The 26,045-nt window shown below is 37.7% G+C and overlaps 1 protein-coding gene across 7 annotated transcripts in view; it reads left to right on the top strand.

Moving 5' to 3' along the window:
• Positions 1 to 26,045, top strand: part of ADGRB3 (adhesion G protein-coupled receptor B3) — a 1,417,427-nt gene that overhangs the window by 1,317,448 nt on the left and 73,934 nt on the right. For 5 of the 7 annotated variants that reach the window (XM_077289967.1, XM_077289965.1, XM_077289971.1 and 2 more), the window contains 6 exons: positions 4,021 to 4,171; positions 9,899 to 9,968; positions 11,650 to 11,716; positions 14,668 to 14,753; positions 25,301 to 25,399; positions 25,773 to 25,944. In XM_077289967.1, the coding sequence (XP_077146082.1) occupies positions 4,021 to 4,171; positions 9,899 to 9,968; positions 11,650 to 11,716; positions 14,668 to 14,753; positions 25,301 to 25,399; positions 25,773 to 25,944 (645 nt within the window). The remainder of the gene's footprint in view (positions 1 to 4,020; positions 4,172 to 9,898; positions 9,969 to 11,649; positions 11,717 to 14,667; positions 14,754 to 25,300; positions 25,400 to 25,772; positions 25,945 to 26,045) is intronic. The other 2 variants (XM_077289969.1, XM_077289968.1) reach the window with 1 other exon arrangement.

Here is a 26,045-nt window from a genome sequence, read left to right as displayed (position 1 = left end):
GCCACAGCGGGACACTAGACGATGAAAGAAAGTTTCAAACGATCTGCTACGACGTACGATTCTCAGCGGGGATCCGGATCGCAGTAGCGTGTCAGACACAACGATATCGTAAATGCATCGCTGGAACGTCACAAATCGTGCCGTCGTAGCGATCAAAATTGCACTGTGTAAAGGTACCCTAAGGCAGAGATAGCAGATGAAACTGAAGACGTGTGGTCCAGACCAAGCGTCCCTGTCCACAGTTATCTTAGCACTTTATTTGTATATAGACAAAATGTTTGCTATTTAGGACTGTGCAGCTGTCTGGGAATTCCATCACTATCACTGGGTCTTTCTCTTTGGCCGGGGTCACACCTGTGAGTGCAATGCGAGAAACTCACGCGAGTCTCTCGCATCAATACTCGGCATGTATTTCTATGCAGCTGAATGCTCCGGTCCCGAGTGCCAGCGGCAGTGCCGGGTGTTGATGCAAGAGACTTGCGCGAGTTTGTCGCATTGCACTAGCAAGTGTGAGCCCGGCCTTTAGTGAACAATTGATGCGGCACTAGCAGCCAGAGTCACTTCAAGAAGTTTTACGCTCATTTCGTAAAAGAAAAAATATAAATATATATCAAAACTTCAGAAACAGAATAACACTGCAGACTTAAATACAGCTGATCAGCTTTGTGTCTCTTTGCATAGCTCTTAATAGTGTAGTCACTATTTATTGTTTAGATATATGTTCTTTGCATTAAAATTGAATAAAGTACAGTTCATCTGATGACTCACAGGTAATGTCTCCTATATTTGTAGTCCCTTTCCCCTTGCCTTTCTATTTAAGCCCGGAATGCAATGTAGACTTCTTCCAGCCACAACTATTTCCTGTGCACAACGCCCTATTTTTCTGCTATGGCCCCAAAGCCCTTTTAGTTTGTACAACACAGAAATAGTTCCTCTCAATGTCCCCCAAAGTATTAAGACCCCCAGAGTTTTGTCATAATTTTGTGCCAAGATAATATTTGTCAACATTTATGATGCATGGAAAGTTCGATCTACTTACGCCAGGAACTACCCAACCCCAGGAATGCACTTAAAATGCCCACCTCCAAATAGATACAGGAAAGACATATATGTTGGTACCGTGATAGCCAGTAGATAGAACAGTATTTAGAATTGAGAGTCCTCAGTGGTTGATACCTTTAATGGCTAACTGAAAAGATGGTAACAAATTGCAAGCTTTTGAGACTACTCAGGTCTCTTCATCAGGCACAGATTAAAGCAAAGAAAGACTGTTTGCCTGATGAAGAGGCCTGAGTAGTCTCGGAAGCTTGCAATTTGTTACCATCTTTTCAGTTAGTCATTAAAAGGTATCAACCACTGAGGACTCTCAATTCTAAATATTTTTCCACCTCCAAATATACACTTTGTACGGCTTTGCTATGTGGTCAATGGTGCACTTGCTATTTCTTTATGTTACCATTAGTTAGGTCCAGTAGCTGTGCTTTTCTAAAGAGGATGTGCATGCTCAGATCACATATTTCTGTGCTGGCCAAAAAATTTAAGATAGACAGCTTCAACTTCCATCCATAAGAATGGAACCCAAATTGTTCAATGCCTTTTATTGGTTGAGTGTCAAGTTACAGCTTTCTACTTCATGCTATCTTTTTGTCACATGCTAGAACTTTACTCAGTATTCATACATAGCCCTTATGACAGAGGTCACCTAATTCATGTGCATAGTGCATGTAGTAAAAACTAGATGGCTATAGTCTAATACCAAACATACATGTGGGTAGGTAAATCAGTAATGAGTGTAGAACGACTGGAACCCTCTCAGTCACTTGATTTATCCACGTGGAGTGTATGACACACTGAATTCTGACCGATATGGGTTATGATACCTGCATAAGCTCTTTCCTGAAGACGTATTACAGGAGAAATGCGTTGGAAGCCACATAGGGTGATTATAGACCAAACCAGCAGGTTTACCTGTAGACTACCCTTGTAAAAGTGGTAGTCTTTTGAGGCAATAGGGCTACCTAATGGCAAACTAGGGCACATTAGGGCCAGCTGAAGGCACTGCTTTGTCTGACCAGATGAGGATCCTGCTAGCAACATCTTAAAGAAAGGACCTCATATACTTTATGTAGATGAAGCAGTGAGAGAGTTCCATTTATTCTACACTCATCATTGATTTGCCTACCCATATACTTATCTGGTATTATACGCTGCAGAATATGTTGGCACTATTTAAATAAATATTATTATTATTATAGCAGTCTAGTTTTTTCTACATGCAGTAAGCACATGAATTGGATGACGTCTGTCATAAGGGCTATGTATTGTATCTTGAGTCTGGTTCTAAGTGATTGAGACTTCATTTGGCTCAGTGTCAATCATTGTGGTCCTGAAGTTCGTACCAGTTAACTGGGAGCAGAAGGGTATTTTAATTTTGGTATGTGATAGTATGTCTTTATTATCTAATATTAAAAGCTAAGTTTTATTATACTCATCATTGCTGCTATTTCAACGTTTGACTAAGTGAAGTATATAGGAGATTGTATACTCATATATGTTCTAGTGCCATTTGTAGATGGGTTTTGCTGTATTTCATTAACATCCACTGATACAGAGACATTGCAGCACACTGCGCAATGCCATGGGTTGCACGCTACTAAACAGAGCTCTACCCTTTATAAAATGTATAAACATGAAAAAATATCTTAGACCTTATTGTATAATATTCATTCAATTAAGAAATAAGTGATATCTGATACGACATATGGTAGGAAAAATTCTAAAGTTAAAGTAGCATAAAAGTTACATTGAAAGGAAGTCGATGATTCAGGAATTCTGATTAGTGTCTAAGAATAGAGAAGCTCATTACAAATGAAAGTGAAAAATAGGAAAGTGACAACATCATTAAGCATAGGCTGCTCTATTCATAGTTTTTAAATAATCATTATCAAGTCTCTCGCGGTGATAACACTTTGCAATGCTTCAGTTAACAGTGAAAGTGATATGTGCTCTCCTACAACACCAGATTTATGTTAAGATAGTGCTCCTGCATTGTCATGTAATTCATTTCAATAGGTTCCAACCAGGACCGGACTGGCCTTCTGGCAATTCTGGCAAATGCCAGAAGGGCCTGTCTGGTTGTGGGCATCAGACTAGTGACAAAAAAAAACAAACAAACACCCCCTCACCAGATATTTACTCATTTTCCTCACTCCAACTTTTCCTTCATGTTGCAACATGCATTGGAGCGTGCCAATTTTCCGTATGAGAAAATCTTCCCAGTGATAGATGATCAATATTAGATGCCCCAAAAATAATGTTAATTATTCAAATCAGTAAACACCATAACGAGAAGAAAAATAAAGACGCCAGAACTTTTCAGTCTCCAAACCTCCCTAAAAAAATACAATTACTGTAAAAGTGATAATAATATCACATGGATCCAAAAATGTTATCAATTAAAAACATCAGTTTGACACTCAAAAAACATGCAATCATACCACTCCATTGATAGAAACGTAAAAATTTTGGAAAAATGTTACGCATCTCAGAAAATAGCGATGAGCGAACATGCTTGGATAATGTGTTATCCGAGCAACGCCTGGGTGTTGAACATGCTCGAATAATATGCTTGGGTCCCTGTGGCTGTTAGACAGACACAACACAAGTGGGGATTGCCTGTTTGTTATCTCTCATACATCTATGTCGACTGAAAAATCTAGAAATATTATGGCTTTTAGAAAAAGAGGAGGAAGAAACAAAAAAACAAAAGCACAAAAATGAAAAACTGACTAGAAGTGGTGGCGATACTGCTTGTATGGTCTGTCTTACTTTCTTGTTAACAATGAACTTTCTGTATGAACATCTGTATAAACTTTGGAGTAACCAAACACAAAAGTAATTTCTTTGCATGATTTTGTATATTTTTACTGTTTTCAATGCTTTATGCGTTAAACAACACAACAATTCCTATCTGTCATGTGTCTCATATAATAATCTTCATTTTGCATTTTTTTTCTTCAGGGTATTTGCACCATGACCACAGCCTTCCTACACTTCTTCTTCCTTGCATCTTTCTGCTGGGTTTTGACAGAAGCCTGGCAGTCATACATGGCCGTCACCGGGAAAATTAGAACGAGAGTTATAAGAAAACGGTTCCTGTGCCTCGGTTGGGGTATGTTTCAAGACAGAGTGAAAAATAACTCAATGCTTATCTCTTCCATTTCGTGTCTCATGTGTACTGTTAGATACAAGGGGGATAATTCACTTTAAAATGATATTGTGGCCCCCAAAGCACACAGGCCGCTCCATATGATGTAAACACCGTGTGTAATATAAATGTTCTATATACTTCTCTTTGTTACACGGTCTACACACTAAATTGTATGCAACTGGGCCATGTCTGAATTTATCATTCTGTCATTGAGCAGCGAAAATGTGATTATTTATTATGTATCAAATTATAGTGGTAGTAATAATGAATTATTCTGCAATGAAATGTGTGGTTGACATCATATTTATTGTACATTACCTGTCAAGATAGGATTAGTCATGTGCAGAACACACTGGAAAGACGTTTATGGTGCTATACTTTATAGCGGCAAGTGTACACGAGCAGTAATCTGTAGTACTCATGTATGCACAAGTCACATATTATCTGCTAAGGCTGTAGAATTATATTTGAATCAACTTTAAGAGAAGACAAATACATCAATTGTTTTGACAATCTCCCTGATTTTCAGTACACCTTGTCATACTGTCTACAAAAGGCTGCTTTTGTATTCCCTCATTAAAAAATATATATTTGGCAGAGCTGCAAGCCACGGATGCTCTGCTGTCTTCACTTCTTTATGAGACATGAATATTTGTCCTTATAGGGCTTCTTTAAGGGGGTCCAAATAGGTGATTTTCCAAGGGGACAAGATTAGGATGCTTCCTGTGGTCATGAACATGGACTGGCATCCAACGTCTTCTGTATGGATGATACTTGTGTGACCTTCCTTTAAGTTTCTTATCTCTTCATACACACTTCTTTGGAACAAAACGCTTTCCCTATACTGTGAACAAAGTCTTTGATAAATATCAGCATTACAACACAAAAAATATGAATCACATGTGGGCCGCCATTGTTTTTCGAACAACAATCACAAACTGATGTTACATGTTCAAATCTGCACAGCCGTGACTGGTGGGACTGCAGCTTTGTGTAGAAAGAGCCGATAAGACGATGTGTTCTCCAGAAGTTTTAATATTACCAAACTGTGGAAAATATTGGATTCACCCTTGTGTATTGGTCCTACTGTTGGTTTAAAGCTATAGTCTGTGACTGTCTATACATTTATATGGTCTATCTATGTAAAATGTAACAAATGCATCAAGTTCTCCAATATCTATCTATCTATCTTTCTATCTATAAGTGAAAAAGGAAGCAGCACTCCAATATTTACCAAAAAAAAGTAAAGTGGACTTTATTTATCCCACATGGTGTGGCGACAATTAGGCTACCATGAGCCTTTCGCAAGGCTTGAGAAAGGCTCATGTGTGCCGAAACATCACCACACCATGTGGGATAAATAAAGTCCACTTTACTTTTTTTTGGTAAATATTGGAGTGCTGCCTTCCTTTTTTTCTTCTATCTATCCATCCATCTATCAAATTCAAAGAAGCTTTATTGGCAGTACCAAATAAATATTACTTTTGCCAAAGCAGGTGTGCAGTAGGGAATAGGATAGAGACTGTGGGAATGAGGGGATAGGGACTGTAGAAATGATGGATGAGGGCACATTCAGGGTGGGGGCTTTAGAAGTCCATAACATATCATAGTTGTCTTTTTCGCAGTCTATGGCATGTACTCACATACTGCGCTATCTCCAGTGCGCTCTCTTCTTTCCCCAGCAGGATCTATCTATCTATCTATCTATCTATCTATCTATCTATCTATCTATCTATCTATCTATCCCATATTGATCGATCTGTCATGGTTCCCAATGGCAAGGGAACGTAAGAAACATATAAGTAACGAACGAGCTCTCGGGTGATGGAAACTCGAGTTGACCGTGAGCTAAATCTACCACACAACTAACAGTAGCCAGGGAGCATACCTACGGCTTCCTATATGCCACGCGCCAGCCGGAGGACTAACTACGCCTGGCAGAGGAAGAAACAGACCTGGCTTATTTTGGGAAATACCCCAAAAGATGATAGCAGCCCCCCACATGTAATAACGGTGAATTAAGAGGAAAAGACATACACAGTATGAAAGTAGATTTAGCAAAGAGAGGTCCACTTACTAGATAGCAGAAGGATACAAAAGAGGACTTCACGGTCAACTGAAAACCCTTTCAAAAACCATCCTGAAATTACTTTAAGACTCCTGTGTCAACTCATGACACAGGAGTGGCAATTTCAGCCCGCAAGAGCTTCCAGCTACAGAGAATTACAAAAACTGCAAACTGGACAAAAGGTACAAAACAAAAGGACAAAGTCCACTTAGCTGATCAGCAGACTAGTAGCAGGAACATGCAACCGAAGGCTCTGGTTACAATGATGACCGGCAAGGAAATGACTGGAGAGCAAGGCTAAATAGGAAACTCCCAAACACTGATGGAAGCAGGTGAACAGAAGAAGCAAAGTGCAAACAAGTCACCAGTACCACCAGCAACCACCAGGGGAGCCCAAAAAGCGGATACACAACATCGATCTATCTATCAATTCCATATCGATCTCTCTATCTCTCTCCTTATCATCTTTATATTTGTCTTTCTATCTATGGTTGGTTTCATGGTTAACATTGTGAAAAGAGCTTTGCGTAGTATGAATCATTCATTTATGACTGTATGCCAGTTTATTTTTTTTCTTTATTCCAAGTCTCCAGGTGCTGAATTGTTCTTTTCAACCGTAAAACCTCCCAGAATTCTCTATTTTTCCACTTTTGTGCTTTTAAACAAATAGAAAAACTGCAAGTTCTACCACATAATGGGGAACGACTATATCATTCCGACCTGCTGATTTTATTGATTATATCACATTGTGCTCAAATAAATTTCCTAGATTTTCCGATAAAATGCGGTTCAAGGTCAATATACTTCCCTCTTCCAAAGAAAAAGATGAAAAACAGCACAAAAAAAAGATTTAACAACATTCATAAACAAGTAAATCATTTACACACAATTATGATCCATAATGGTGACATTTACCTAATGAATACAGAACCAAAGAAACAAGAACTGATTGTTAGGAAAAAGAACAAGAACTGCAAGTCTAGTTTACATATTACTGCCTGTAACAAAAAAAGAGATAACAGATGTAACCTAGCAACCTTTGTGTAATTTATCTGCTGCTGAAATCTCTAAACAGCATTTGAAAAATATACTGCACGATAAATTATTCATTTCTGGCAAATAGATGACCACATCTGCACGGCTCATATATCATTTAATAGAATGCATTGTGTAGCTGGATCATTATTAAAAATGCATTTGTAACCAATTCATATGCATGCAGAACAATTTACATTATCATTCATGGAATAATCCAATATTCAACAATATGGAAAGGCCAACAACTGATTGCTTCCAATAAGCTGACAAGTCCAAATGTGCATTTATCCATTTCTGATTTGTCGACAAAGTTCCAAACAGAATCATTTTGGGTAGAGTTGGAAAAAGAGACCAGAACCACTTTTCTAGACTATCACCAAAGCTTTTACCTCTATGCTCTCGAATGAATGAGTATTCTAGGTAGATATTTTAATTATAAAAATGTCCTCGTTGTCTAGCCATCTTTAACTCCCTCCTATTGGAGCCATTTTTTGTTTTTGCAGTTCCAGTTTTTCCTCCCCTTCTTCCATGAGCCCCCCCCCAAAAAAAAATTTTTCTTTATTCGAAAAAGCCACAACAAGGCTTGTTTTGGGGGTGAGTTGAGTTGTAGTTTTGAATGACACCATTCATTTTACTGTATAATATAGGGTGGGTCATTTATATGGATACACCTGGGTGGGCCATTTATATGGATACACCTAAATAAAATGGGAATGGCTGGTGATATCAACTTCCTGTTTGTGGCATATTCGTATATGGGAGGGGAAAAACTTCAAGATGGGTGGTGACCATGGCGGCCATTTTGAAGTCAGCCATTTTGGATGCAACTTTATAAATGGCGAACCCAGGTGTATCCATGTAAATGGTCCACCCTGTATTACAAATGCATGGAAAAAAAATAAAAAAAATGAAATGGTGAAAAAAGACACAGTTCAGCCATTATTTTTCGGTTTCCTTTTTAAATAATTTAATGTGCAACAATAATGGCCTAATGATAGGTCAGTATAATTACGGGGAGGGCAAACTTCAATAGTTCTTGAAAGTTTACTGGTTCTAAAAAAATTCTGAACTTTTTTCTAAAAAATATTGGTTTGTGTTGCCTTTTTCTGATACCCATATTTTTTTTTTTATTTTCAATCTATGTAGCTATACAAAGGCTTGTTTTTGTGTGGTGAACTGTAAAAAACTTGAAATAGATCACACTGTTTGTAATGACTCTATAATATATGAGTTTCACTTTTTGTGCTGAAAAACTGAAATAAATTAACTTTTTCATGATATCCTAATTTTGTGAGATGCATCTGTATGATGTTTGCCATCCATATGTGTTCAATTTTGATAGATCAGACTTTTAAAAATGCAGTAATACTAAATATGTTTTTTTAAGTGGTTTATTAAATAAATTGAACAAATGTTTTAATGAATTTTTTTGCATATTTTTAAGTTCTTCTTAGGGGAATGGAACTTGCTCATTTTCGTGCAAAAACTATTGGTAAATTTAATGTTTTCCTGTGAAGCCCAAGCAGAGGCCTAGCTTCAAAGGAGTATCAGAATGGTAGTGATGGGTGCCTTGCATCATGGGTGGTTGATGGATGCAATAAGACCCCATCCATCATCAAGCCACTTAAATGCTGATGTGAGAGATTGATAGATGCATCTATTTGGCTAAATAGCAGCAATCAGAACATGCATGCCAAGTTTGCACATAAAGTATCGGTTGCCAGATATAGTGTATGCCTAAAGAGCGTCCTTTATCTTTTTGGCATACATTTGCCTATTATACACATGTCAACATATCTTTACCTTAAGTGAGTTTCATGTACAGTCAATGCTTTTCCATACAACTGAATGCAAAAAGAGCGCAACAAATGATAACTTGATAAAGTTGAAGGCATCCCATAATTCAGCACAATGATACGATGTAGCAAACATTATCACATCATTCAGTACAGCATTAGCCATGGAAATTGTGCCGCATTGTGATATGATGAATTGCGTGTCAAGTTGACCACTGTACTAGATTAACTTCTGGGTTTCTATTCTAGTAATCTGTAGATGTTTGCGCCGCAACAGTGGCCAATATATTGGAGATAAGTTTTTAGTAAACTTTGTGCCGTATGCCGAGTTATCTATAAATAAACAACAGTATTACCAGCCCAGCGTTGGCTCTCAGCCACTGCCCCGGTCGCTGCTTTTTGGCCGCAGTGATGACATCTCATCGACATTGCTGCAATTAATCACTGTGATCAGCGTCTTGTGCTTTCTAAAAGTGCTGATTTTTGGGACTTGATGTGACGTGATGTCACTAATACAGTCAAGCAACAGATACCGGGGCAGTGGCATAGAGCCATTACTGGCCATGCTGAGAGTAATAATACCCACTTCGCTATTTTTTTAACAACATATGGCATAACGTTTTCAGAAAGGGAACAACCCCTGTAAATGTTTTCCTTGAATCTAGGCTAAGATGTCTAATTCACAAGCTCTGGTTAGTTAAATTTCACTTTTTGCAGAAGTCAAGTTTATAATATTTTCATTTTAGCCTATACTTATCATTAATAGTACATTTTTATTGCCTTCAGGTTTACCAGCATTGGTCGTAGCTATATCAATGGGTTTTACCAAAGCAAAGGGATATGGAACTCCACATTAGTAAGTTACTTGACCCTTTGAATAATATAGGTTGTTATGTTCTGGTGATATAGATCTACTTTTCACCACTGTTAATTTATAAGTTCATTACCTTGGAGTTGGTTTCATTTTCCAGGGGTAGCATCTTGTTATCTTTCTTTTGAAAGTGCACACCATTACAACAATTATTTTTCTTACTCCAATGTATGAAAAATGTAAAAAAAAGTTACAAATAGTTTCCATTAAAAATATCCTATAGCTCCACTACTTATGTGTGTCCATGATAAAGACTTCAAGGAAACTTCGCGAAGTCCGATTCTACCGTCATCCCCCCCTCCTTTTTATCCATTCCCTTTCCCCATTATCTTTCCATAATTTTTGCTAATGTGTATTCTTTGATGCTCAGTAGCTCCCATATAATTACATTATTTATGCATGGTTTTACTTGAAAAGGTACATTATTTTTATCTAGAGCATTACCAAAACCAAATGTTGCCCAAAGAATATCTACTCTGGGCATAAAGTAAGATCAACACTACTTATCTTTCTAAACAAAACATATATAATATATTAATGAAACCAATACTTTAGCCAGTTTTGACAAGAACATAGCAGATAATGGATTGTGGTTAGAATTAGGCTATTTATGGCTTCCTCAGGAGAGAAGTGAATGGTTCTGTTTAATGCAAGTGCTCATTAATCACGTAAAACATCTTCCATCATGGTTTTATGTAAAAGGAAAAAAGGGTATACACAATGTTTATGTTCCTGACTGGATCGATTATGAGAAAATGTCACCGCCAGTATATAGTAGGGTCTGAATGCATCATAGATAAGTTAATATCTTAACGTACATTGGTGTCTTTGGGATACATTTTGCTGTTTATGTCCAATTCGATATAAAATGATACTGGTTAAGTAGCTGTAATCTCTAATTCATTATTGTAAGATGCACAATTCCTAATTCACTCGAAATCTTTGTCATGCATGTACCTTGATGCATGGACCGGCCGCCGGTCTCTTGATCCAAAGTCACCAGATTCATATAATTCTATGAGGCTGTTGAGTTTTGCGTAGGAGACCCGCGGCCAGTCCATGCATCAAGGCATGTGCTTAAACTGCGATGTGTGAATCCAGCCTAAAGGTATGTGCACATGTTAAGTATTTGCAGCAGAGGTTTCCGCATCAAAATGCATTTCTTGGCACTGAAAACGCTGTGTTAAATACATGCTTTTTTGCATGTGTTTTTGATCCATTTTTTTTCCCCTTTTCATTTGAATAGGTGAAAAACGCAGCAAAAATACTGAAAGAGTTTACATGCTGCAAATATGAAACTGCTTTGAATATGCAAAGAGAAAAAATAAGCAACATGTGTATGAGATTTCAGAAATTCCATTTTTTTTTTGGTGCATCAAAAACAACACATGTGCATATACCCATATAGGCCCTAGCATTTAACTGCATAAATAATTTAAATAAAAAAAAAAGATGGAACATATGGAACATTTATCAATAAATTTGCACCAGTATTTTGTGCTATAGAATAGGGCTATAATTTGTAACTTTTCTCTCACGGCTTTTGAAAAGTGTCGAGAAAAGTGAACAGAGATATCCCGGGGTGGACATGGCCAATGCTTTCCAAGTCTCTCCCATCACTTTTTATGACATTCTGTATTATTTTCTCTGTTTATTTTACTTCCAGCTGCTGGCTGTCACTTGAAGGAGGTCTTCTTTATGCCTTTGTTGGACCTGCTGCTGCTGTTGTCTTGGTAAACCGGACATTTCTTTTTTAGATTAGTTTTTTAGCCGTGCATTAAAGAGTTTAATAACTGTCATAAATGCAAAAAAAGTTAAAGAATATACATATCTTTGATATGGTTCATGGGTTTAAAGTGTTTTTCCTAAGTCGTAGCAAAGGTAAAGCACTTAACAAAGAAACTTACAGCATCTTTGGTATGCAAAATGGGTGGTTTCACTTTATGAATGTTAATTTAATGCAGGTATCTCCTGCTTATTACAGAAAATACCTTAGATTTTTTTAAAATTTTTTCACTAACATGCATTCATAGGGTTTGATTAAAAATATTGCCCCATTTGGATTCTACAGCCACTATGTAGAGTTGATAGTTGACTTCAGAATGAATTTTCAGTGTCAGAAGTGAGTGAACTAGTTCTGATGACAAGATCTTAACTCTTACCTTTCTTTTTCTGAACCCTCTTATGAGCTGAATTATAACCACCGCAAAATGGAATAAATATAAAAAAAGTTATTCCACTGAAGGTTCAACAATATGAAAATGTTTTTTAAAGGCAAAATATATATATATATATATATATATATATATATATATATATATATATATATATACACTCACCGGCCACTTTATTAGGTACACCATGCTAGTAACGGGTTGGACCCCCTTTTGCCTTCAGAACTGCCTCAATTCTTCGTGGCATAGATTCAACAAGGTGCTGGAAGCATTCCTCAGAGATTTTGGTCCATATTGACATGATGGCATCACACAGTTGCCGCAGATTTGTCGGCTGCACATCCCAAAGATGCTCCATGCAAGGCAGGATGGATCCATGCTTTCATGTTGTTTACGCCAAATTCTGACCCTACCATCCGAATGTCGCAGCAGAAATCGAGACTCATCAGACCAAGCAACGTTTTTCCAATCTTCTACTGTCCAATTTCGATGAGCTTGTACAAATTGTAGCCTCAGTTTCCTGTTCTTAGCTGAAAGGAGTGGTACCCGGTGTGGTCTTCTGCTGCTGTAGCCTATCTGCCTCAAAGTTCGACGCACTGTGCGTTCAGAGATGCTCTTAGGCCTACCTTGGTTGTAACGGGTGGCGATTTGAGTCACTGTTGCCTTTCTATCAGCTCGAACCAGTCTGCCCATTCTCCTCTGACCTCTGGCATCAACAAGGCATTTCCGCCCACAGAACTGCTGCTCACTGGATTTTTTTTCTTTTTCGGACCATTCTCTGTAAACCCTAGAGATGGTTGTGCGTGAAAATCCCAGTAGATCAGCAGTTTCTGAAATACTCAGACCAGCCCTTCTGGCACCAACAACCATGCCACGTTCAAAGGCACTCAAATCACCTTTCTTCCCCATACTGATGCTCGGTTTGAACTGCAGGAGATTGTCTTGACCATGTCTACATGCCTAAATGCACTGAGTTGCCGCCATGTGATTGGCTGATTAGAAATTAAGTGTTAACAAGAAGTTGGACAGGTGTACCTAATAAAGTGGCCGGTGAGTGTATATATATATATATATATATATATATATATATATATATATAAATACAGTATATATGAAATAATTACTCTCTCTCTCTCTCTCTCTCTCTCTCTCTCTCTATATATATATATACTGTATATGTTGTATAGCGTAGCGCCAGTAATTCTACAGTGCCTTTCTGACATGATCATCCCTGTCTCCATTTGGGTTCAAAATCCAAATATGCTATCAGCAAGCCTTAGGAGTAATATGTGTTTTTGTATGTTCTCTCTCTTACTATACCTAGATATATATAGAGAACATCTATTGCTTCTTGCAAATAGTACATTAGCATAAATCTTTATAAATAATAAAATCCATTCCTATGTAAACAGTCCTACAACTGGACAATATATAAGAAAAACGTTTAAATCAGTGTAATAGTTAAATGTCCATCCTGACATTTGGTAGAGATGTGTGTGACAGCATGCCAACTTTGTTATGTGTAGGCGAACTCCCCCTTTCTCAACCAGGCATCCTGACATGGGATAATGTATTAAAATTGAAAAGATCTTGCAATACTACATGTGCAATATCTTACAAAAGAGTTATACACGAATACAGGAAAAAAACACATATAAATATATAGAAACAAGTGAGTGAACCATACAAAAGACGTACAATTCATTCTATGGCCATGTACAGCCATACATATAGGCTGTAGATTGTAGATTGCATATAAAAATGCATTTACATAAAAAAAAGTATCCCAAAGATGTTCATGTTCTTTAAATATTGAGCGCCTTCCGATCTTGTTTCCATCGTTGGAGCTAAGAAAACAAAAATGTGATGTTTCCTTTGATATCTATAAAACTATCTGGAAGGATTGATAAAATATGTTCATCTTGAGACATGACTGTTTTTACTTTATTTTATTTTTCAACACACCTAGCAGAAGGTTTGTTCCTGAGAACACTGAAGGGTTCAAAAAAGTTCAATGTCAAAAACTGATTTGATAACAAATGTTGCGGGTTGTATTATATCCGGTTAATGTGCAGTTCAAAATCTCATGTGCAAACTAGTCCAATAAATAGTGTTCAAATTATGCATAAAATTCCCCACTGTGTGATCATCAAACAGCACATCTGTATCTCTAAAATGGAAATAAACTACCATGAGAGATGGTGCCAAGTCTGGTCGGAATATTATTTTTTTCTATAAATATTTCATTGCAAAGTATCTGACAGACACGACTTGAAAATTAAAAGACATTGCACAAATCGCAAGGAATTAGGCAACGGGATGTTCAGTGTAAGATTTATACAGTCAGACAGGAAACTAGAGACATAAATATTGTAAAACAATTTTTACAAATTCTAATGACAGATAATTTTTGATAGATTCAATGATCTGTTTCATTTTTTATACATTTTCTTCTCATATGCTGAGTGTGTCAATGGGGATTGTGTTTAAATAACCTTTTTGTTGTGCAGGTCAACATGGTAATTGGAATTTTGGTCTTTAATAAACTTGTTTCAAGAGATGGTATCCTTGATAAAAAGCTTAAACACAGAGCAGGGTAAGCTGATTCTGAAAGTTTCTTACCACGTGTAATCACTTTTTTTTTTCATTTTGCATTTTTCTTTTTCTTAATTTCGTTCTGTAGTTGCTACGTAGCTGCATGCCTCATTGAGAAGCTGATATTTCATTCATGTTTATAGATATAATTTAATAAAATGACTAAAAGTCTAAATACAAAAGTGCAGAATCATCAAAAACTGAAACATGGCCGTATCGGGTGTAGTGATGAGTATGGAAAATATGCAGTTCTGTGGGTTTTGGAGTCACATAAAAATTGTGTTTTTTAGGTTTTGTATTAACATTTAACTAAAGTTGAGTTAAGGTTTAGTTCTACAGTTTAACTATATCAATTGATGATGGTAATCTGCTAGAACTGTTATAAACTGCCTAAAACTGTACATTGTCCAATGGGAATGCATCCGGTATTGTTGGGTCTGTCGAAGTCTAGTATGTTGGTTGTAATCACAATTTCATAAAAGGTTAAAAAACCTCTCCATATGCCCTATTTTGGCATGCCGGTGTCAATAAGGGATTTCTTTAGGGCTGCATCTCTCTCTATTAATGAGGGCAGAGAGTGACTAAAAAAAGACAAACCCAGCCCATCTATGTATTACATGGTTGACCATTAATGTGACTTATCAGTGGTTAAAACTACATCACTCCTGTGAAAATAAACTTGAAAGTCAATATAATTAGAAAGATCCATTGTATCCACTATTGTTCTTGTGAAAACTAGAGCCATTTATCAGTGTTGATGCATGAAAGGTGTAACCCCTGAAAACTTTGGTATTCTCAATAAAGAGGTCATAGGCAAAGTGCGGTTACTATTACACAATATTCATAGGTTATATTCACCTTGATGTAGTGTAGTATGGAGAATCAATTCTATCTGTACATAAATATCAAATGCTGACTTTAATTTGTATCTGGCACAATTGTAACAGATCATTTAAAAAAAATCAGTAATAAGTAAAGCAAGTCCATTCCGTTGTGTCAGAGAGGTCTCACACTCTCTAAAATCTCATATAAATTGAAACATCCGATAAATATATTCTTCAAATAGAAATCTTTTTGTCCAACAAAGTGCAAAAGTACAGCAGGGTTATATATATAAAAAGTAGTTCACTGTTGGTGCATATAGCTACGCTATACCAATATTGTTTGAGATCCACAGGACAAACTCCTACATGATGAGACACTGCAAGGAGGAATAGAAGGTGCACACACCTATGTGACGTTTCAGGGGTAGCCTTGAAGAAGGGGGCAGTTACCTTTGTAATACAAAACTGACTATAGTATAATACATTATTTCACAAAAACCTCAGTGTGCTCTAGTTGTCTAAAATCGGGGACACAGAGGTACAGAAGTAGTCCATAGCAGCCTTCAGTTTTACTATACCAAGAAGGAGGTCAAGACCAGTGAGGTAGCTGTATTTAAAGAAGCACTCCCATAAAGTCTTGTATTCATTAAATGTATATATGTGTATGTAATATAACGTGTGTGTATTAATATACTCACCTACCGCTGCTCTCTTTGGGATCCTGTGCTCTTCTTAGTGATGTCACCACAATTCAGACTGTCCAGCTCACTCTATGTGCTGCGCGTGAACCAAAAGTCTCTTTTACAATGAAAGACTATGGAGCCTCATTCTGACGCTCCATAGGCTTACATTGTAAAAGCCCCATCCGGGTCACACTGCAGTCTACAGAGCAGTGGCATCACACACATTTAATGAATAAAAAACCTAAAGGGGCATTCTCACCTCCAAGATCCTATCCCAATATGTAATAGGTGCAATAATAATAATATTAGCAAATACCTCCAATTAGAAATGTAGTGTAGATTTTCTGATTAGCTATGTTTATTACCCTACTGTATGTGCAAGGCATTGTAGTAGTTTAGATTTTACATGGTTATGACCACTAACAACTAACTAACTGACACTATATGAGTAGTCATAACCATTGATAACTAAGCTACTGCAATGCCATGTAATTGAGGTACTGTAAGTGACATCGTGATTCAGAAGAACTATACTACATTTCTAATTAGAGTTATTCACTAACATTATTATTATTATTACACCTACTACATATTGGGATAGGATATTGGAGATGGAACTTACCCCGTAGTGCTTCTTTAACACCTTCACAACCAATGATGTCTATATGTGTTAATTCATAGTTTTGATGCCTTCAGTGTGAATTTATAATTTTCATAGTCATGAAAATACAGAAAAATCTTTAAATGAGAAGGTGTGTCCAAACTTTTGCTCTGTACTGTATATACTATATTTTTCGGATTATAAGACACACTTTTTTCCCAAAAATTTGCACTGAGATCTCATCTCCCGAGAGTTTGGTGTCAAGATCTCCATTTGCGCATTCGCTGACCCTGGCCGGCAGCCATTTTCCCGGAGTCCAGTCCACCGCATAGGAAACCATGTGACTGTGGGGGCTCTGGGCTTTCACAAGATATTAGCAGAGCCCCCACAGCACCGGACACCCACAGCACCGGACACCTGCAGTGGCGCACCGCACCACACATCCGACCACCCCCTCATCCCACCCTGTGGCATGCAGCAACGCTCCACTCTTGCCTCCTCCACCAGCAACCCTGGGATCCTCGCTTCACCGCAGCCACCACCCCTGTAAGCAATAAAACGCATGGATTATAAGAAGCACCACATTTTATTAAAAAAAAGGTTTCTTTCTTATTTTTCTCGTAAAAATTTGGGGTGCGTCTTATAATCCAGTGCATCTTATAATCCGCAAAATATGGTATATCATTGGTCATGTCCCTGCCTTTGATGCAGGCTCCAGCACATCTATCTATGGCTGTTAACCAGTTAAATGCCTCTGTCAATCACTGACAGCGGCATTTTACACGCTTTAGCCGGAAGCGTGTCACAAGTCTTGCACATCAGAGCCCCTGTCATGTGATCGCATGGCGCCGATGAGTTTCTACGACAGCCGATGATCTGCAGAAGATCCTCGTTCCTGTCATTGTGAATCTCCTGTGAATGCTGGCCTGTGGCTGGCAATAATAGGAGATTGCGATTTTGGCTATAATAGGACTGAAGCCCTGCTATGTATAGTATAAGCGATCGAACAATCACAGCATCAATTCTCCTAAGGAGACTATTAAAGTAAAAAGTTTTAAAAAATATTAGAGAGCTAAAAAACCATGAAAGTTCAATTCACCCCCTTTTGCCCCATAAAAATGAAACAATAAAAAAAATGAAAACTACACATTTTGTATCACTGCGTTCAAAAATGTCCACACTATCAAAATATAAAGTAAATTAATCTGATCTGTAAACAGCATAACAAACCAAAAGAATCAAAACTCCAGTTTTTTTTGGTTGCCACAACATTGCAATAAAATGCAATAAGACGCGATCAAAACATTGTTTATACCCAAAAATGGTATCAAAAACATGAGCTAAAGCCGCAAACAAATATTCCATCACCCAGATCACTAAAAATGAGAGTAGTAAGGGTCTTGAAAAATGGTGACAAACTCAAAACCTTTTTTTAATACTAATTTCTGATTTTTTTTCATTACTTAAATAAATAATAAGCTCTACATATTTGCTTCCTGCATGCTCATACTGACCCGGAGAATCATATTGCCAGGTCAGTTTGACTATATAGTGAACATAATAAATAAAAAACCTAAAAAACAATTGTAGAATTTCACTTTTTTGGTAACTTCACCACACTTGGAATTGGAAGAAAAATAAAAAAAAGTTATGGCTCTTATTAGAAGGGGAGGAAAAAAATGAAAATGAAAAACAGAAAAAAAATGGCCTCAGGTGAAGGGGTTAAAGGTAAATTCTATGTAGATTTTTTTCCCCCTAACAATGTGCAATAAAGTAGCATGTAAATTTTGCAGCAAATTTTCACGCATTTATCACAGCAATTCCATTGGGATTTTAAGACCTAAAAATAAAAGACAGAACTTTTCTGCAAGTCAGAGATTAATACTAAATTACTTCATTGTTTTGCAATTTGTACAAAAAAAGCAATGTAGCTAATCATCCCAATGTATTGTGTGTAGTGTAGAGTTTGTGTTAGCATGAAAGACTCGTAATACCTTAATTCTTCGCACATGTCTATAAACCGAACTGTTAAACACCCCTTTCTTTTTTTAATTAGGCTCTACAGAAGCCATTAATCTTAATTGTTTGGCAAATTCAATGAATTTTCAGATTGATGTCAGGTGTTCTTTCATGGGGGTCACAGTATAATTGCAAAATTAGAAAATCATTATCAAAGCGTTCTTTTCTTTTACATTTAGGCTTTCTTACTTGTTATTTTCTGGCCAACACTTTGTTAATTACGACACCTGATGAGAGAATTGCAAAATCATTTGAGGGGTATTATTTTTTCATCTCTGCATATATTGAAATACATTAACATGTAAAATAATGTATTATTTCATCTTCCCTGAAACAACTGAAATCAAATAAATTAGTCAGCATTGTTACAAAGATTTTATACCCTTCCCCTTATTTCAAAGAACAGAGAAAACAATATCAATATTTCTAAAATGACCTTTTTTCTGCGGGATGTACTGTGTGAGCAAATGAATGGATGTGTTTTATATCGCAAGCCTTATTAGAAAAGAGATCATCAATAGGTTATCTGGTTATCGGCATCGACTGCCGTGTAATTATATTTATCTTTTGTTCGCTAAATTAAAAGTCTGTTGCTATGGATACTGTGTGTCTTTTCACCTGTCCTCGGCACCCAAGAGATTTGCAGTTGTCCCTCTCTATTACTAGTTACTTTGTGATAATGAACTTTCCTTAAAAGTATGGTATCTAAAAACATACGTACATATATTACACATTTTATTCCTCCTTATTTGCTTTCAACAACTACAGCATTAATGGGGTATTCTCAGTTTTGGAAGTTTTCCCCTATCTAGAGGCTGCGCGATAACTTCCCAATCACTGGAGGTCCGACTACTGGGATCTCCACTTTCCCGAGAAATGGAGCACCTATAGCAGGCATTGATCATGCTTACTGCCGCTTCATTAATTCTTCATGGGACCTCCGGATATCTAATTTCTATAGGAATGAATAGAATGTTAGTGCGCATGATCGACCCTCGCTCCATTCATATGGGGCCCTTAGTGCCTTTGGATGCTACTATCATTTAACAAGTCTGTCTTAAATTATTCAAGACTTGAGTATAAGGCTAACTAGTTGAAGACTTCATACTCCGCTCCTCTGAATATCAGTGTTATATTTTGTTGTTGTTTATTGTTCACTGCATACACCACCCAACAGTTTGGTCTAGCAGTGGTGGTCGAGCATATGCGGTGCTTATAACCTCTTTTGCATTGAACTTGTAAGCACTGCTCTGAAACTAACCAGGATTAATGGAGCACACTGTTACCCCTCAATAACAGGCAGGTTCATCAGTGGTACTTTACTCCAGAAATCCATAGGCAAATATTTATGCAAATGAGCTCCCAAGTGCAGGGGCTTGGCATAGAATGGCAGCTCACCAGCCTCTCTCTCTTTCTCCTCTCAAATCCATACCTGGGCCTAATGGTGCCTTGCGAGATCTCGGGTGGAAGAGTACATCACAAACCAGAGTGAACTGTCAGTAGCAGGAGACCGGCAGCAGGAGGAAAAAGAGGGAGAGAGGCTGGAGGCTAGAAGTACAGGCCAAGCCCACTGCGCTTGCTATCTCATTTGCTTAAACATATTGTGATGGATTTCTAGAAAACTGAGACTAGAAAACAGACTTATAATACAACTATACAGACATAACCAACATTTCAGATGCTTTACGTAGATGATGTTAGATTAGGGTCTAAAACCTGTAAAAAGGTGGGCATTTCAAAGAAATACTGCAAGTAAAATGCAAAGTTGGTGTCTTCAACAGACACTAAAATTCTATAAGTGAAATGTTCTGTAAATTAAAGTGAAGAACTAATGTTCACACCCCACTCGATTCAATAAATAGGCCCCAATCTATTCTGTTACAAAATAAAAATTTTAAAAAACCATATGTCAAAATATATACACTTAGCTATACCTAGTGCAGATCTTGAAAGGACATGGCAGGATATATAAAAATGGAGGACGCGGGTGTAATGTTCCACCTCCGCCTCATGGGAGGCATCACACAATGTTCCAATTTTCCCAGAGTGTTCCTTTAACTGGTAGTAGGAACTGACGAGATAAATATTTTCTTTCGTATCCCAGCGCTGATTGTATGTAAATTTTTAAACTACTGACTTATTTTCCTTTAATGGCACCTACTTTTTGATTACCTTTCTTTAAAAATTGGTACCACTGAGAAAATGATGCATTTTTTTAAAGCAATCATAAAATTTGGCACATTTAGCCAGTATATAAATTAGCTGGAGAGAAAAGAATTCCCCGTAGAATGTGATTATTTGTCATTTGCAATGATATAATTCACAAAATATGCCACCTGTGGTCTACTGTCATGCAATAGAATTTTGGATAAATGTGTTGCATATTTTAATCCTGTATTGTGTACAGTAAACATTGAGCTAATTAGTTACAACTGTTTGTTCTCTGATTTTATTTTTATCATTGAATTACAATGAGGAACGAACAATAAAAATACTTGTTGAAGGTACCAATTAAGTCAAACAGTTTGCATATTGCACACTTATGAAATGTGTTTCTAGCAGCAGGAAGTGACATAGGTTATATTCCCCGTGGAGCCCATTCCTCTAGTATTAGCTGTGGTAAGACAAGAAGCATTGTCTTAAGGTACCGTCACACTAAACGATATCGCTAGCGATCCGTGATGTTGCAGCGTCCTCGCTAGCGATATCGTTTAGTTTGACACGCAGCAGCGATCAGGATCCTGCTGTGATGTCGCTGAATAAAGTCCAGAACTTTATTTGGTCGTCCGATCGCCGTGTATCGTTGTGTTTGACACCAAAAGCAACGATACCAGCGATATTTTACACTGGTAACCAGGGTAAACACCGGGTTACTAAGCGCAGGGCCGCGCTTAGTAACCCGATGTTTACCCTGGTTACCAGCGTAAAAGTAAAAAAAACAAACAGTACATGCTCACCTGCGCGTCCCCTGCCGTCCGCTTCCTGCTCTGACTGATCGCCGGCCCTAAAGTGAAAGTGAAAGCACAGCGGTGACGTCACCGCTCTGCTGTTAGGGCCGGAGCTCAGTCAGTGTCAGGAAGCAGACGCTGGGGGATGCGCAGGTGAGTATGTACTGTTTGTTTTTTTTACTTTTACGCTGGTAACTAGGGTAAACATCGGGTTACTAAGCGCGGCCCTGCGCTTAGCAACCCGATGTTTACTCTGGTTACCCGGGGACCTCGGCATCGTTGGTCGCTGGAGAGCGGTCTGTGTGACAGCTCTCCAGCGATCAAACAGCGACGCTGCAGCGATCGCCATCGTTGTCGCTATCGCTGCAGCGTCGCTTAATGTGACGGTACCTTTAGAAGAGGTTAGAAAAGCTGGGTTTGTTTAGTTTAGGAAAAAGGTGTCTCATAGGGGACATCGTTTACATGTATAAGTACATGTGTGGCACATGATTTATTCCTTCTGGGAACTGTACAAAGGACTAGGTTACTTTTCATTATGTGCGGAGAAAATGTGATTCTGGCAATGAACTAAGAAACAGGTAGCATCTACCATCAGAGATAGCGATGGCAGATATTATATCAGCATTTAAAAATAGTCTGGGTGCTTTCCTCCCAACAAATGACATTGGGGTTATGATGACTAGATAATGTATAATTTATTGAGAAAAGTTGAACTTGATGGGCCTACAGATATAGTCATTGTTAAAAAAAGCAAAGATATTATGATGCAGAAATGTATCCTTGGAAGATAGAGTAGAATTCGACACCCAATAATATAAATTCTTTGGCTGTGATGAAGGACCACTTTGGGGTTTTGTTAGGTCCTCCCTTTATTAGTAATTAATATTGTGTTTGTAGTGTGTGCAGTAAAATACTTACCAGTCACTGTCTTCTGCCGTTTTCAGCGATGCTCCAGTCCTCTTCTGCATCATGTGACTTGATGGCTCAGGCAGCAGACCCTTAATTCATTTTTTAGTGTAAGTGTATAAGAGCCTTGTTCTGAGTCTCATAGACTTACATTATGTGATTTCTGGTCCACACAGAAACTATTTGTGAGCTCGCTGCTCATAATGGTAGTCACAGGTTGCAGGAGAGGACCGGAGCAGCGCTGGAAATGGGAAAAGATGGTGAAAGATATCATATTTTTTGCACCATAAGACACACTTTTTCTCCAAATTTGGGATGAAAGTGTGAGGTGTGTCTCATGGTGCAAATGTAACGTGGGAAGGGGGCAGCAGCGGAGTGGGATTGCACTGGGATCACACTCACAGGAGGCAGGAAAGTGTCTCCGCTCCAGGAATCCAGCGCAGGGGAAACCACATGGTCCCGATGCTTAAAGTGAAGAAATAGTCATTAGTCACTTCCCCGCCCCCAGTCAGCATCAAGCAGTCAGTGAGGAACAACAAATGTATATTCGTTCACTTAAACAGCGGGCCCACATGGCTTCCCCAGCACATATTCTTGCAGTGGCTGGGGAGATCGTATATCCGGTGGAGGAAGGGGTAGGAGCAGGGTGAAAGAGAAGAGATTGCCGCATACCTGCTCTGCTGAGTACTCCAGTATAGGACATGTGTGAGGTAATGAAGAGGGCGGGTTGGAGCATCACATGACAGCACAGAGCGCTCCCTCTTCATGATGTCATCACAGGTCCTTCAGACGTGGCACTATAATCTGCAAGCTTCTTATGATCTGTGCAGAAGCAATAAGAGGGAGGGCTCTGTGCGGTCATGGGATGCTCCAGCTCTTCTTTACCTCACCACAGTGTGGCTGGCTGCAGGACCTGCACAGCATGTACAAGTAAGAATTAATTAAAAGGTTAGTCATTACAACACATAAAAATGCACTCTGCCACTCCTGTGGTGAACTATAACTCTGAGCATGCCATAGGATCTGCAGGACATGCTGGGAGTTATAGTTCTCCCATGGGTTCTTAAAGCTGCACTCCAGTGTTATTTTTCAGTGCTGAAGTGGTGCTTTAAATATAAGCCCTGTGCCCCCATTCTTATACTCACCCTCCAGCGTCTACATATAGTACTTTACAGACACCACATTGGTCCCGCAGCTTCCAACATAATAACATACTATTATATATAATAACACCACATATCATAGTATGTTATTAAATATTTTACCACATTTTTTCCTTCAAATATTTTTTTCCCTATTTTCCACCTCTAAAAGCTGGGTGCGTCTTATAGTCCAGTGCATCTTATAGTCCGAAAAATATGGTAAGTACTTTTATATACACACACTATACTGACAGCTAACAGAGGGAGAAATAAAAAAAATGCCAGAGTGCTCCATTAATTTAGTTCTCTGTGTCTTGGTATCTTTCTTATGTATTAATTTAAGAATCGCTACATCTGAACGTTTTTTTTTTCAACCTATGTAACTAAGCCACTAACCAAGGCAATAATACTTTAGTATGTATGATAGGAATGCAGGTAATAAAAACTGTACGCCATAGCTGCGGTTATCCGGTATGTCTTGCAGAACAGACAATCACTAAATATGCTAATTTGTTGTGAATTTATTTTCTTGTTATTTATTAGAAAGTTTTTACTATACAGATGTGTCTACCTTTACCTTTTCTTGAGCTCAGTTCTGCACTCCAGATTCTCCCAAAAAATACACTAACAAAATCATTGACAGACTGCAATTCACATAACAACCATTCAGTGACCACACATAGGAACATACAGCGTAAACATTTCATGACAGAGTGTAGTATTGCATATAATAATAATAATAATAATAATAATAATAATAATAATAGAAAAAATTAGATAAACTTGTGCCACACTTCTCGGGATATGATGAGCCAAAAGGAAAGGTGAAGACGGACACATCTGTATATGAAATGTGAACTGATGCTTCTGCACTGTTTATCAAACAATAACCATATTCAGCTATGATAGACCATCAAATTTCATTCACTTAAATCCTACATTCAGGCTATGCTTAAAACTGTGTCTACACGGTTGGGATAGTTAGAATTCATATATAGATATCATTATTTTTGCTGTTATCAGTGTTCAATAATTATACAAATGTTACAATGTGAAGAAATAGAGCCTGAATATAGGACTGTCATCATGTGTCTGATTTAGCACCTGCTTTTGTTAAGCTCAATGTATATTCAACTGCTTTACTTTTGCAAAATGGGAGATTCTCACTTTGTAAAGAGAGATACAAGTCCTGCATGCATGAATGAAATTATCCTTCTTGTATACATAGTAGTTATCACAAACTATTATTTCGATATATCTATTACCAAAAAAAAAACACCAATCCATTATTAAACAAATCGATGCATTCATCATGTTACGTATGCATGAGACCTTATTTAAAAATTCAAAGAAATCTACAGCAGCAATTATTTTGGTGAAAATTGAATACTTTGTTCTTTTTGTGGGTGTTCTGTTTGTTTGCAGTCAGATGAGTGAGCCTCATAGCGGTTTGACGCTCAAATGTGCCAAGTGTGGAGTAGTTTCAACAACAGCTTTGTCAGCCACCACCGCCAGTAATGCCATGTTAGTCTAAATCATTTACATCTTCTTGTTACAAATCTTTTACCGTGCATGTCTGAAAATAGCCTGATACAATTTGTGTTCTTCTAATAATAATACACTGTCTTTTATGTTTTATTTATTTTATTTTCTTTTGCTGTTTTTAAAACTTTAGCATCAAAATATTAAATTAAGTAAAAAAAACAACAACCTTGCATCAGCAATAACCCCTTCAGTTGCATGGTGGTCTAGTCTAGTATTGTTAAATACCATATAATTAATTCACAGGTCATCTCGGCACTGAAGGGTGTTGGCTGTTAATTTTAATTATTTATTGTATCATTATTCTTTGCAATGCACAATCTGGTTCAGCAGACGACTATTTCTATCTGAATAGGGCATCCCTTTGGAGTTCTTGCGTTGTCCTCCCACTCCTGGCTTTGACGTGGATGTCCGCTGTCCTGGCAATGACAGATAAGAGATCGATATTGTTTCAGATACTCTTTGCAGTATTTGATTCATTACAAGGATTTGTCATTGTGATGGTCCACTGCATTTTACGAAGAGAGGTGAGAAAATAATTTCCCTTGTTTTCTTTATTAGCATTAGTTACATTTCTACTGCACGCCAGCCTTACTTATCAATTTTAACGAACTCTTTCACTCTAGCC

Source organism: Ranitomeya variabilis, chromosome 2 (genome assembly GCF_051348905.1).
Source record: "Ranitomeya variabilis isolate aRanVar5 chromosome 2, aRanVar5.hap1, whole genome shotgun sequence".
NCBI classification, from domain to species: Eukaryota; Metazoa; Chordata; class Amphibia; order Anura; family Dendrobatidae; genus Ranitomeya; species Ranitomeya variabilis.
The sequence above is the reverse complement of the archived record's forward strand: the minus strand, read 5'-3'. Positions and strand labels throughout refer to the sequence as shown.